Source organism: Primulina tabacum, chromosome 1, assembly GCF_025594145.1.
Source record: "Primulina tabacum isolate GXHZ01 chromosome 1, ASM2559414v2, whole genome shotgun sequence".
NCBI classification, from domain to species: Eukaryota; Viridiplantae; Streptophyta; class Magnoliopsida; order Lamiales; family Gesneriaceae; genus Primulina; species Primulina tabacum.
This window is the reverse complement of record NC_134550.1, coordinates 9,985,228-9,999,097: the sequence shown is the minus strand read 5'-3', so window position 1 is coordinate 9,999,097 and position 13,870 is coordinate 9,985,228. Positions and strand designations below refer to the sequence as shown.

General features: G+C 35.2%; 2 protein-coding genes and 1 non-coding gene across 3 annotated transcripts; 1 reads left to right on the top strand and 2 right to left on the bottom strand.

Moving 5' to 3' along the window:
• The first annotated feature begins 3,023 nt into the window (after positions 1-3,023).
• Positions 3,024-7,024, top strand: LOC142540523 (polyadenylate-binding protein-interacting protein 12-like). Its single transcript, XM_075646760.1, has 11 exons — positions 3,024-3,222; positions 3,354-3,928; positions 4,233-4,343; positions 4,430-4,474; positions 4,578-4,650; positions 4,741-4,853; positions 4,943-5,002; positions 5,085-5,132; positions 5,216-5,284; positions 6,379-6,440; positions 6,539-7,024. The coding sequence occupies exons 2-11, from the start codon at positions 3,428-3,430 to the stop codon at positions 6,594-6,596; spliced, it is 1,140 nt and encodes a 379-aa protein (XP_075502875.1). The 5' UTR covers positions 3,024-3,222; positions 3,354-3,427; the 3' UTR covers positions 6,597-7,024.
• A 742-nt stretch (positions 7,025-7,766) lies between these two features.
• Positions 7,767-7,847, bottom strand: TRNAL-AAG (transfer RNA leucine (anticodon AAG)). The gene has a single exon. It is a non-coding gene; the product is annotated as a tRNA-Leu (tRNA).
• A 663-nt stretch (positions 7,848-8,510) lies between these two features.
• LOC142540517 (uncharacterized) lies at positions 8,511-10,831 on the bottom strand. The gene is made up of 4 exons (XM_075646748.1): positions 10,069-10,831; positions 9,785-9,943; positions 9,306-9,663; positions 8,511-9,214 (listed from the first exon to the last, which is right to left on the bottom strand). The coding sequence occupies exons 1-4, from the start codon at positions 10,433-10,435 to the stop codon at positions 8,626-8,628; spliced, it is 1,473 nt and encodes a 490-aa protein (XP_075502863.1). The 5' UTR covers positions 10,436-10,831; the 3' UTR covers positions 8,511-8,625.
• Between the last annotated feature and the right edge of the window lie 3,039 nt (positions 10,832-13,870).

Below are 13,870 nucleotides of genomic sequence, written 5' to 3'. Positions count from 1 at the left end.
TTTTGATATGTATTATAACTGGTGACATATGTATGTTTGCCAATGTTATGTATATGGAAATGTTTGGGATTTCGAGGACGAAATCTTTTAAGAGGGGGAGAAATGTAAGGACCGTGTATTATGTTATCGTAAATCTTAAGTGATTATCGATAATTTATGAATTTGATATGTGATTATACATTTGATGTATATTATGATAATGAAATTGAGAAATGAATATTGTATATGAATTGACGTTGTAAGAGCTCGATTGGAAAGGCCGAACGCCAATATAGTACAAAAATAAATAATTGTACAGAACGAGTGGCGCCTGGGCGGTAGAAAATGACCGCCCGAGCGCCAATGTAGAAATTTTGAGTCTTCGGACAGAACATGCCGCGCCCGAGCGGTAGTTTTTGTCCGCCCGAGCGCGGTGCATTTGAAAGTCGGGGGCAGAATGTCTCGCGCTCGGGCGCGAGAATTCTACCGCCCGAGCGCCGAAGCGGTGGAAGATAAGAATGCTTTCTTTCTTCTTTTCCTTCGTCATTCATTTCAGCAACTTCGAGGGAAAGTTAGAGAATTCGATTTCTTTCGTCCGAATCGACTTCGAAACGCTGTCTAAACGCGAAACAAATTATAAATTTGTGATCTTCGCGTCGAGGGCTTCTAACTGAGGTAATTTTCTTCTAGTTCCAGCAGCTTGAAAGATCAAAAGGCTGGAATAGCATGTATTTGAAGTTGAATTTCTGATATGTAGTAGAATAACCGACAAGAAACTTGTATTCGAAGTCGGAATTGAATTATGATATGAATTTGATTTGATATGAATTTTTGAAGTTTCAAATGATATTTGAAACTCATATTAATGATTTTGGAGTATGTTATTGATTGGAATGAGTATGCTATTGATGTAGATAAAGTGTAATATCAATATCTTCAGGCTACATCAACTGAAAACGAAGAATTGAGGTATGTTGCGACCGGGTAACATACGACAGGTATCTGTATTATATGATATATGTTGGATTGATTTGATTGATTGGATTGAGAATATGTGTCTATATGCCTACTTGTTGATTAATGTGGCATACATGACAAGGAGAATTGAATATCGATGTATAAAATAAATGTTTTGTTAACACACATCATTTTATGCATACATCGATACATGACATGCACGTTGAGCTATGATCCTTGGATACCTTTGATATGATTGGATTGGATTCCGGGGTTTGTGAACACAATCGCTATGCCGGTATTATATGACCCGTAAAGCATAGACAATTGTGGCCCCATATGATTGGATATGAGATTTGGGATTTGATGGCGCTTTGCCGACGCTATCATACGAGTATCCCATATTGGCCGGTGTGCCAGCTCGAGCATTGATTTGATAGCGATTCGATTGATTCTGACATGTGCTCAGTGGATGGGCATTTGACCCGATACCTCCACGACATACATGCATTGCATACCATATATCATTGCTTAGATATCTGTGGTATATATGATTGGTTGTTCTATACGGAGCTTTGCTCACCCCCAAGGGGGGCTGTTGTTGTCTTTGTGTGTGGACAATGGCAGGTACTCCAAGATATCAGGAGACCGGATAGGGTACTTCTGGAGGGAGCCACATCTTGGGCTGATGTTTTATGTTTTGTCTTGTTCCCAGTATATATGTATATGTATCTATATACCGGGGCATGTCCCGAGAATGTGAGTTGTTTGTATATGATAGATTTTGATTTCGTGTGAGCATGTTTATGACGTGAGATGAGATACTATTTTAGTATTCAAATAAAAAGATTTGGGCTCGTCGTAAAGAAATTTTAAACTCGTTTTCCGCTGTAATTAGTTAACCCTAATCAAAGTGCATTGTAATAACGATTAGGAGCTAAGGTCCCCACACAACGTATCATATTACACCCATAATTTCAACCAAATCACATAAATCAAACTTTTAAAAACAATTAAATGACGATGCCTACTTTGTAGACATGGGTCCACATGCATTAAACCTTGGAGCATACATTAATGTCATCAATCTGAATAGCACGATCCACGGCGACTTTACCATCCCCCTACCTATCCTAATAATAAATAAAAAAAATCATGGTAGGTAAATTTTATTTTCTTAATAAAAAAAAGTATATAATATGAAAATAAATTATATTTCGTTAATTTTTTTTTATTTTTCTCCACTTGGAAAATGAGATTGTTACAAATGATTCTGGAACTATAGATTTATATTTCGAGTTGGGCAGAAAATTATTATAATTGAGTCTCGAATTTCAGATTTTGTTCGGAATTACTTAATAATTAATATATATTGGATAAATGAATTTATATTTAAAAATGTATATTTTCGATGAATAATAATTTATTCTATTTTATTAAAGTTGAAGACATGATAAAAATCGTCAAGGACACCAAAATATGTATATCCATTTTGCCCATCTATTATGGACAAATTTACCAAAATTATTTTCTATCAAAATTGTAATGTAATCTCTCATTATTTTTTTGACAAAAATTTGTATGAGACGGTCTTACGGGTTGTATTTTTTGAGAAAGATATCTTTTTTGGGTCATCTATGAAAAAATATTATTTTTTATGCTAAAAGTATTAATTTTAAATGTGAATATCGGTAAGGTTGACCCGTCTCACAGATAAAAATTTGTGAGACCGCTTTTTATGCTAAGAATATTACTTTTTATTGTGAATATCAGTATAATTGACCTGTCTCACAGATAAAAATTTATGAGATCGTCTCAAAAAAACCTGCTATTACTTTTTATAATTATATTTTGATTATTGTAAAAAAACGTAACGCGTGCAAGATAGACTAGTTGTGATAAAATGTGTCTGTCATCAGCAGTTGTGTTTTTGGGACGTGGTGAACAAAGAAAAGGAAAAAAGTTAAAACGGACGATCCTAAGAAAACACATACTATTTGCTTTATATTATCTCACTAAAACATTTGTCTTTTTCTCTCTTCATATACATACACAATACAGACACCGTATGTGAGAGTAATAGTAGTATTCTACTACTTTTTCATTTTCATTTCTGCGTAATATATCTTCTCCTCTCAGACTCAGTAAAATATTCTGAATACTATAAAACAAATGCTAAATTAAAAAAAGTTTTGTTCTGTTTTCTTCCTCTTGTTTGATATTTTGCTTGGCTCGCGATCTTCTAGTTATTTTGTTCAATGGGCACCGTTTAGACTCACCCATCAGGTAAAAAAAGTGATTTTATTTTTAAATTTGATTTGTTGAAAAGGGAAAAAAATTGATGGTTTGATCGATGGAAGTAGATAGTTAATTTTTGGGTTGGTTTCTTGCTTTTTTGGGTGTTTGTTTTACGGCAGAACCCGTGTAGAATAAATACAAGAGATAAAGGAAAAAAATTTAGTGGAGAAAATTCTTCCGAAGGGTTTTGATCATGGCGGTGGTGGAAGAAGCTGGGGTTCAGGCGATGACATCATCGAATCGGGATGTGGCGCAGCACGGAGACGCTGTGGATCATCAGCAGCAGTCAACGAAAGCCGCCGGTGATTCCCAAAAGTCAACGAAGCCCACCGATCAGAGCTACCATCTGATGCAGCAGAAAATATCCAACGGACATCATCAGCTGCAGCAGCACGCCATCAACTCCAATGGAGTGTCGCTGGAGACGAAAATGAACGGGGATGCTGATGGAGGGGAGGCTTTTAAGAGGGAAATGAGAGATTTAGAGGAAATGCTGTCCAAACTGAACCCGATGGCGGAAGAATTTGTGCCACCATCGCTGGCCGCCTTTAGCAGCGGCGGCCACCATAGGTTGGTGATGGTGCCGCCACATGTTGCTGCGGCGGCTGCAGGGCACTTTGGGTATAGCGCCAACGCCTTTTTATTGCAGCAGCATGCTAACCCGGGAGCTCCGACTGGAAATTCTTTCAGAAGGGTTGGCATTTTATTCCTCAATTTTTTTATCATGCCAAAAGGAGTTTTCAATTGCATTCTTGAAAGGGTTTCTCACCCCTTCTTTTTTTTTTTGTGTATTTTAATGTTTCATTGAATAATCAGGTTATATAATTGTATGTTTCATTATTTGGTTGATGAAGATTAATTTTTAAATTACATTAACTCAATGGTTTGAATGAACGTAGTAATCAGTAATAACCTTTCACCATTCTAATCGCGTTTTGTTATAGGGCTCAAGGAAGGTTTTTTTTTTTTATTTTGCTCATGATTTTTACTATGTACAGAAGAGAAATGGCTATCCTCAAGGGAAACGGAGGATGAATACCCGAACAAGCATGGCTCAAAGCGATGACGTGATCAGGAGGACTGTGTATGTATCTGACATTGATCATCAGGTAAAGATAATTTAAATTTTGAGGTCTGTGTTATTCTATTAACCTCTGACAGTTTATAAGAACAGCATGTCTTGTTTGAAATGCAGGTTACTGAAGAGCAACTTGCAGCTCTTTTCATTAATTGTGGTCAGGTAAGTGCCTGTTAGTAACTACTCCTTAAACTCTGTGGTTTGAATCTGCGTTTGCTAAATAGTATATGTTTCAAGTGTTTTTACCATGCGATTCTCGATGAAGGTGGTGGACTGCCGTGTCTGTGGTGACCCTAATTCGGTTCTCCGTTTTGCGTTTGTCGAATTCACCGATGAAGGTAAGTTGACCAGTTGTTTGGTGACATATTGCAGTAATTATACTAATTAACGGAGTTGTATCATGTGACATTCTCTGGAACAACTTGCAGAAGGGGCTAGAAATGCATTGAGTTTGGCGGGAACTATGCTTGGATATTATCCTGTGAGAGTGCTACCTTCCAAAACTGCAATTGCACCGGTTAATCCGACATTATTACCTAGGGTGAGAATTTGCTTCCTTTTTATGTTACATGTAACACGTGTTTATTGGAGGGAGTAAACACTAACTCCTTTCTGTTATTGTGCCACTAGTCCGAGGATGAAAGGGAGATGTGTGCTAGAACTATTTACTGTACAAACATCGATAAAAAGGTACTTATGGAGTTTACTGTACATTTTACATGTTGATGATAAGTATTTATAGAACATTGACCTATTTGCTTGTTTAATGCAGGTTACTCAAGCTGATGTCAAACTCTTCTTCGAGTCCATTTGTGGTGAGGTATGTCCCTACCCATTCGATAAATTGAAATTAACTCTTTTCTCAATAATTTACCATCCCATGGATTGCATTCTTTGATCCAGGTTCATCGATTGAGGTTGCTTGGTGACTTTCATCACTCTACTCGTATAGCTTTCGTGGAGTTTATTATGGTAAGAAACACTTGTTTCAAGATCTTGTTGGTTCGTTTTAACATATGAGTTTTGATAAGTCTTGGGTGCTTATCTTTTCCTTGTGGAGAGATCTACACTAGAAAATGATCTCTTGTGAAATATTGGGATGATAATTTAGCCACACACACTCAATGGAAGATTTTCTACATTAACAGAACTTTTGCCGATTCAAGGGGAAAGGCATCCAGTTTTTTTCCTTTTGTCAGGACATAGATTCCATCCAACGTGCGCCATTTTAATTTTGTGGAAAGTGTATTTACTAACATAAATAGCCTCTTTGCATATCATTGAATGTCATTTACAATTATGTCAACTTATTGGAGTTTGTGCATGAGGTCTTAAGAGTATAGGTTTTGTGGATTGTTCAGGGGTAAAGAACTGAAGGGTTTATGTAGTTTTCATTTTTATGTAAGAAAAACCTGAGAAATATTTGATGATTTAATTCCAACTCATTCCTTAGGCACTTCAGATGTTTGTCAATAAATCCTTCTCGTCTTAACTTTTTAATCTTCTGGTGGGAGGCAAGTAAGTTTACCTGATACTGTTGATCTTAAGTTTCAACTCGATTATCTTTAAACTTCATTGTTTTAATTCCATAATTTCGTTTTCCCGTATTAGTATCATTTTTAACATTTTGCATATAATTTGGTGGATGAGTTGAAAGAAAGTGCTTTCTTGTTGGTAATACTGTGTTTGAAGCCATTTATTAGCCCCTTTTCTCGATATTTTTCAGTTTTGGTTTTGATTGTTATCTTCGCAGGAAACCTCCAAGTATTCTGGCATGTTCCTGGGTAGTAGTGTCTTTTTGGGCACTTTTGCTTATTTATTTCTTTCAATATCGAATCTTGATTTATGGTGGAATCCTTGATTTTCTCGCGCAATTAGAGATTGCTAGTGTGTCATTGTTACATTGCAGACTACATGAATGAAAATTTTGCATCACTATGCATGTCCCTTTCATTTTTGGCGGCTTTATAGGAGGGGGATGGTGCGGGTGCGGGACAGATTTTCAGTCTTCTTCTTCTTGTTGCAACTTGAGATGATATTCAACCTAAGCATTTGTCATTTGGCAGGCTGAAAGTGCAATCGCTGCTCTTAACTGCAGTGGTGCAGTCCTAGGATCTCTGCCCATAAGGTTTGAGTCATTCCCTTTACACCATTTCATTTGGTCCTACTTCCTACTGCCGTTTTTTCTTACTGGCAAACTGGCCTTATCTTAATACCCTTTTTCAGGGTAAGCCCATCGAAGACCCCCGTACGACCTCGTGCGCCACGCCAGCCCATTCACTGATCTATTCGCTGAGTTTCTGATAAACACCTCTCTCTCTCTCTATATATATATATATATATATATAAACCCTTTGCATAGATTCCAAAACTTTCTAAAAGTATTTCATGGCATTTATATGTTATTAGTTTTCCCTCTATGGTGGTGTCTTCACCTGCATCGGATACTTAATGGTTGTCTGTTGAGCTTTGTAGAGAACGACGACCACTTATTTCAGTAGGCTGTGCCTCAATGTACCTCTATTGTTTCTTGCTTCTGACCTGAAGTCAAACTAATTTTGCGAATTAATCATCATCTTTTCACGCATGGAATCCTAGCTCTGTTTCTTCTCATTTGTCGAACATCTTATCTGTGCCTCTTGGGTTTCTGCTTGTCGTATAGCAAGAAATCTTGTTATTTGACAGATTAGTAGGACATATTTTCTTCATTCATTTTTTTGATTTTTTCCTGGTCTCGTGATGGCTGGGAGTGTTGAATTCAAACGTATTTTGCGTCCTATTTTGACTTACCGGTCGTCACTCACGTTTTTTTTAAATAATAATAATAATACAAGTCGTAGATAAGGATAATAGCTTATTACTTTAAGTAAATGAAAGAAAATTTAGCCACATGGATATTTTATCACGTCTTTCACTTGAATTCAGCTAAATAATAAATCATTTTTATAGAGTATTTATGGTTCGCAGTGATCATTTTAATGATAGATGAAAATACTCCAATGAAAATTATTAAAATAGCCTATTTTAGTAAGAATTTACTTGAATAATATATAATTTTGCATCCTATTCTTACTGTATAAAAATCCTGGAAGCCCTTTTTCCTGTCTAAGTTAAATCGCTCGATGTGGTGAAATAAGATTTGTTTCTAAAAAATTAAAGACAAAAACTTGTGTGAGATGATCTCACGGGTCGTATTTTGTGAGACATATATATTATTTGGATAATCTATTAAAAAATAATAATTTTTATGCTAAGATTATTATATCGTTGATCTGTCTCACAGATAAACATTCTGAGAGCGTATCTACTCAAAATTAAAATGCATTAGCATGAAGATGAATTACATTCGTGTATGAATATGGCTTATTTGTAACTGTAAAAAATTTTAAAAAAAATTGATGGTTATTATTAATTTAATTAATTATAATAGAGAAAAAAGGAAAAATAAAATTGTTGTTGAGAGTGGGATTTGAACCCACGCCCTTTCGGACCAGAACCTTAATCTGGCGCCTTAGACCAACTCGGCCATCTCAACGGTTATGTTCCCTGATCAGAATCAGAACTATATCTATAATTTTGCTTCATGTTTTTAGCTTTTATTTATGACATTATAAAAGATTGTACAACTCAATAAATGCAGCAAAAATCCCAAGAGCCAAAGATTCACGACATGATTCAATTTATTATGCACATATAAATTAATTTGTTTTCCCAAAATTTCGAAAACATTGCTCCCTTTCTTCTTTTGAATAGCTCTATTGTGAGACGATTTCACGAATCTTTATCTGTGAGACAGTTCAACTCTACCGATACTCTTAGCATACAAAAGTATTATTTTTTCATGGATGACCCAAATAAAAAATCCGTCTCATAAAATATGATCCGTGAGACCGTCTCACACAAGTTTTTTTCTTTGTTTTCTTTTACCAACACAAACATTAACTTGTTCCATCGGTTAATAAGGGGTGGTAAAGCTAAACAGGACCGACTCCCAAAATATCACATTTGTGTGTGTGCGTGTGTCGTTTCACTCTAAAAACACTGTTTCCAACTTTCAAACTCAACAAGATTGCCAGTGTTAGTAGGGACACAATGTCCTCATTCAAATACAATCAAATTCTTACCCACTTCTGCCAAATTCACAACCAAAATGCATTTTGAACTGAAGTATTTCAATTCCAAAGTTATTCAATCAAAGGACACAAAGCTACTCCTATATCTCAAGCAATAAAGAGCCAAAATCCAGATATCATATTTCAAGAACTGAGACAAAAAATAGAAGGCGGATTTCTTAGCTTCTCATTGCTCTAAATCTAATTGAGCCAATGGAATGCAACTTCTGAAGGGGGAGCTGCAAGTGTTGGGCTATTGCAGACACTGCTATCCGAGTTAGAAAACAATGTCCTGTAATTAACTCCGGATGGCGAAGAAATGGTAGTAGTAGCTGGGGTGCTGATCGAACGGTAGGGGGAGGCCGGATTCGATTCCCCTATTGCAAGCGAACCAAGTTGCAAGGCCTCGGCAAGCGGCCCTCCACGGGCAAATGGCTCCCAAGAAGCAGGACTTGAATTTCCCGAATCATCCTTGGTTTGGCGCCCATCAAAATCCTTCACATCACTACCCGCGACAACATTTCTCCTTTCTCGATCCATTACATTTTCGCGGTTTAGATTATCAGTGGACCAAGCATCAATGAATCTGGATGGGGCCTCGATTTCTGTGGCAGATAAATTTGAATAAGGGAGCAAGTTCAATAGCTGCTGCTCTGGATAATCTTGATGAAAATTATAAATGGGGGAGCTTTCATTTGTTACTCCAACGTGTGCTTCCATCAAATGTTGTAATTGCAGCTGAGTTCCTTCCAATGTAGCCATGCCACTTTCTATCATCAAGTTCATATCCCTTCAACACAATGAATCAAGATCACAAAGAAATCAAATTGAAAAATCACAGTGCACCATGTCACCCCTCATAGGATCCAACAAAGTAATACCTATTATTTCCTTTAGAGGAAGGTGTAGAGACACTGATATCACTTGTAGTATTGTACAAAAAATGGGGCTGATATGCAGTAGCAAACTGCTGAGAAGCATCACTACTGGCTTTAACTGTGGTGGGAAGTGGGCTTTGTTCAAGACGTGCTTTCTTTTGAGTTTCAGCATTGTTTTTAACTTCCACAGGCTTTCTTGAACGGGGACGGCCTCTGTGAAGGTGGCGTTCACAGTACTTCTGCTGGGGCGCCACATCCCTTGAACACCTCCATTTCTTGCCATCCGTTCTCTTACACCTCCCAGGTTCTGGATCTCCTTTTTTAGAATAACTGGCACTGTACATACCATCACCACCAGCCACTGCCATCAGATCCCAGTTCATTAAAACAAAAACCCATATTAAATATGATTTAAAAATAAAACACAGAGAAAGGGCGAAATTTTGAACAGAGAAGATTCAAGATGCCATTTTTATCTTTACATGTAACACAAGAGTCCGGAAAATTTCTTGAAAGCGGGAAGAGAAGATCAGCAGGCACAGGCACAGATGCTATCATGTACTTATAAATCATAGCTTGTCTTTCAAGCTCTTTCCACTGAGAAAACGTAAAAGGAAATCGCACACTCGCCGCCATCACTCCTACATCAACACAAGAGAAAAGCAAAAGAACATAAGAAAAAATCTGCAGTGACCTTTCTCTTTCCAACGCCGTTGAAATAATGAAAGAGGCTATAAAAGGAAGAAAGAAAGAATATTTAATTAACCTGTGCTTATGTTGCGGGTGGTAGAACAATAAGGAAAAACTTCAAAAGGCTGCAAACTCGTACTGGTTATTTTTTCAGCACAGCCACCAGAAGTTGAGACATTGTCAAGGTATATATTTGCCACAACCTCGTTAGCTCCGCCGCCACTGGGCCCCAAACCTCCACCACAGGTACTACGGCCTCCACCGCCACCATCATCACCAACAAAGTCACTAAAATGGTGGAGATTACTTTTTTCATGAATGCAAATCTTGGATGGGAATGATAGTTCGGTACCCTGTAGCTTCATCAAACAAACATCAGTGGCGAATGATGATTTCTTGTCTGAACCGCAAAACCCACTACTATTATTAGCTCCTTTTTCCATAGAACTCTTTCCTTACAAAGAAATTCCGCCTTGTTTCGATATAACCACTAAAACCCAAAACAAGAAAAACCCCACCTCCACAAAAGTTCTTGTTACTGAGATATGAAGGCACTAGCGCTCATGAACAGGAACCCCCAAAATAATCAAAATGAAATCCCACTTGAAAAACTCTTAATACAAAAAATATTCGATTTCACCAGAGAAGAGAGAGAGAGAGAGAGGATTTTTCCTATTTTCCTTTGTGCTTTATTATATTATATTATACAATAATAATCAACTCTTTTTATGGGGTGAAAAAGATTTAATTAAAGGGGTGTGGAGTTTAGTATTTGTTTTTTTTGCCGCCATTGGGTTTGCCTCCATGCTTCCAACATTCTCACCCGTTGAGGAGATTAAACTTAGACGCTCACTCACTTTTCTCAACCTCTCTCGCTTATTCATATGTCTCGTCTTCTACAAATGATAGGATTTAGATCTTTTCCTCTGATTGAAAATACATTATTTTGTATTGTGTTTTTTGACACGAAATGATTAGTTAATCATCTTATTTTGTCTAACAATTTTTTAAATTTATCTGACACCGATCATCTCATGTAAAAAATACACCATACCGATTTGTTGTATTTTCAAGAGGATTTAAATCCCAAATAATAAAAGCTTGCTTGACCCCATTTCCCATTATTTAAGTAATTCTATATATTCAAGAAAAAACACTTTGATCTTGAGGATTACTCCATTAGGTAGTAATATTAGTGATCAATCTGATATATTCATCTATACCTAATAATATTCACACAGTTAGATATATGAAGAATATTGAAAAAACGAACAAGCTGCCAAAGTAGGGATGAGCCGTGTCATGCAATAGTTCTACATTAAATGAATATTTGGATTCATAAATTGTATATATATATATTTATTTATTTATTTATCTGACATTATTTTATTTTAAAATCCAGCCACACATAATTTCATGATGAATAATAAAATTTAAATATGGAGATTTGGAATTAATTGATTATATCAACCATCAAATCATTAATAATGGAATAAATAAAAAAAGTTATAATTGAATGTGATGTTGACGACACATGAAAGGTAGGGCTTGAACGAATTTGCAAAAGGAAATGGAATAAAAACATATTTCTTATACAACATTTGCTTCAATTTCACTCTCCCACAGCTGAAATACATATACAAACCTACATAGATATATAGTTTTGAGTGTCTCAAATCATAAGAGTAAAGTATACAAGTTGTCATAGAAATCTTTTTCCGGAATAGATCCTATCAAATTCGACCTCAAGTTTAGTGTTGGTCTACGACTATTTTAGCAATTGGGATCTTAGATAAAAAATTTATATATTTTTTTACAAAATTTATAAATTAATAAAATTATATATATTTAATGAATATTTAGACATCAATCATATCAATACAAAAATATGTGACAAAATTTGTGTGAGACGATCCCACAAGTCGTATTTTGTGAGACAGATATCTTATTTGGGTCATCCATTAAAAAACATTAATTTTTATGCTAAAAATATTACTTTTTATTGTGAATATCGGTAAGGTTGATCCGTCTCACATATAAAGATTCGTAAGACTGTATCACAAGAGACCTACTCAAAATATGTCGACTCGCTGGTACAGTGTTCGGATTTATTTTGTATTTTGGTGAATATAATTGATCACAAAAATTGTTTTTATACAATTTTATGGTTCAATTTTGTGAGATAAATTTTTTATCAGTTACCTATAAAAAATTATTATTTTTTATTGTAAATATGATATGATTGAAGTATGAAATATTCATATTTGATTTAAATTTCGAAAAATATGTAATTTTTTTTAAAAAAATAAGAGTTACGTCGAGCTTTCTTTTGTTGATAAAATCTTAAAATATTTTATTATTATTTTTTTTAAAAAAATGATATTAGGCAATTGACGAGAGGATGATTGGTGGTGGGAGATGGACAGAGAGAGGCATTAAATGATTAGGGGACAAAAAAAGAAATATAAATAGTGGGGGAGACAGCTATTAAATAAAGGAGAATGAATAGTCTCTCACATGCAAAATAAGACAAGAAGTATCCTTCAAATCCATGCCCATCAATGCTATCAAATTTTCAAATAAAGAATTTTTATTTTTTTATTTAAAATTCTGTGATTTGTTTCCTTCAAATTTTTTTAAGAATACGATTTCAAACTTCAATTCTCACAAATTTGATTAATACGATTCCAAGTTTCTTTTAAGATTTGTATTTTTAAATTTTACCATACATTATGATTTTACGATATATTTTGAAAAGATAATCGTAATCCTTTGACAATATTATTTTAGATTGTTTTGTCTCCTAATCTGGACAAGTCCACTTTGTATGTCGTCTTTCTGCCTAATCCTTCTTGTTTTTGTTTTTTGATGAACTATAATAACATTAATTTGATAAGTCCCGAGATATAATGTTTACAAGTCACATGAGTAGATCGTAATTAACACAATTAATGGAATTATTACGAGACAAAGTTTTGCCTCATCCTTCTTGTTAATTGTGTGTACTTCATACACGATGAAGAATCACATCATACCATCTAATCCTGCAAACATCATTCTACTTGATTTTTTCAGCATTATATTCATCTTTGGAAAATATAGGCAATATGTATCAGTAAGTGTTGTCAAATATAATCATTTTCAAACTTTACGAGATTAGAATCTATCAAGAACATTTTCTCTGATATTACTTATTAATATCGAGATATGATGATGGCATGATATGTATGTAGAGAATGTGTACAGATCATGATTTTTTTTTATCGAGATCATTAATAATTTTGTTTATGTTAGTTGTGGTATACATTGAAACTGAAGAATGACAATGAAAAATAAGCAGGAATTTTGAGTTGAAGCAAATGCTGAACATTATCTTCTTAAGAAGAATTTTGCCCGGTCTTAGTGCTCCGATTATGACAATTCTTCCTCAAGATATTACAACTCCTCCTTACAATAACAGTATTGCAAATTGTAAGAACAATAATAGTAAAATGAAGTGTACTCTCTTTGAAAGAAAGAAGAGATTTCAGTCATCAGGGACACGTTGTTTCATATAAGATGTGCTCCTTCATCCAAAATGCAAATGTGCAGAAAAAAATCTGATGATAAAATTGTTTTCTTATTGTATTCGACCATGCATTTATAGATCTCAATTAACAGGGACATGTTGTTTCATATAAGAGGTGTCCCTTCACCAAAAATTCTGACGAAAAACATCAAAACATTAAATTTTCGTCATTAGACGTCGCCGGACGCCTAAGCCCCATTTTACGCCTTTCTGCCTTGGAATTTATAAGACAGCAAAGGAGCAACCTCCTCCGCTGCCCTCGAAATTTCCTTGGCACAAGGGAGGCATTTACCCTAGCTCCCTTTGGACC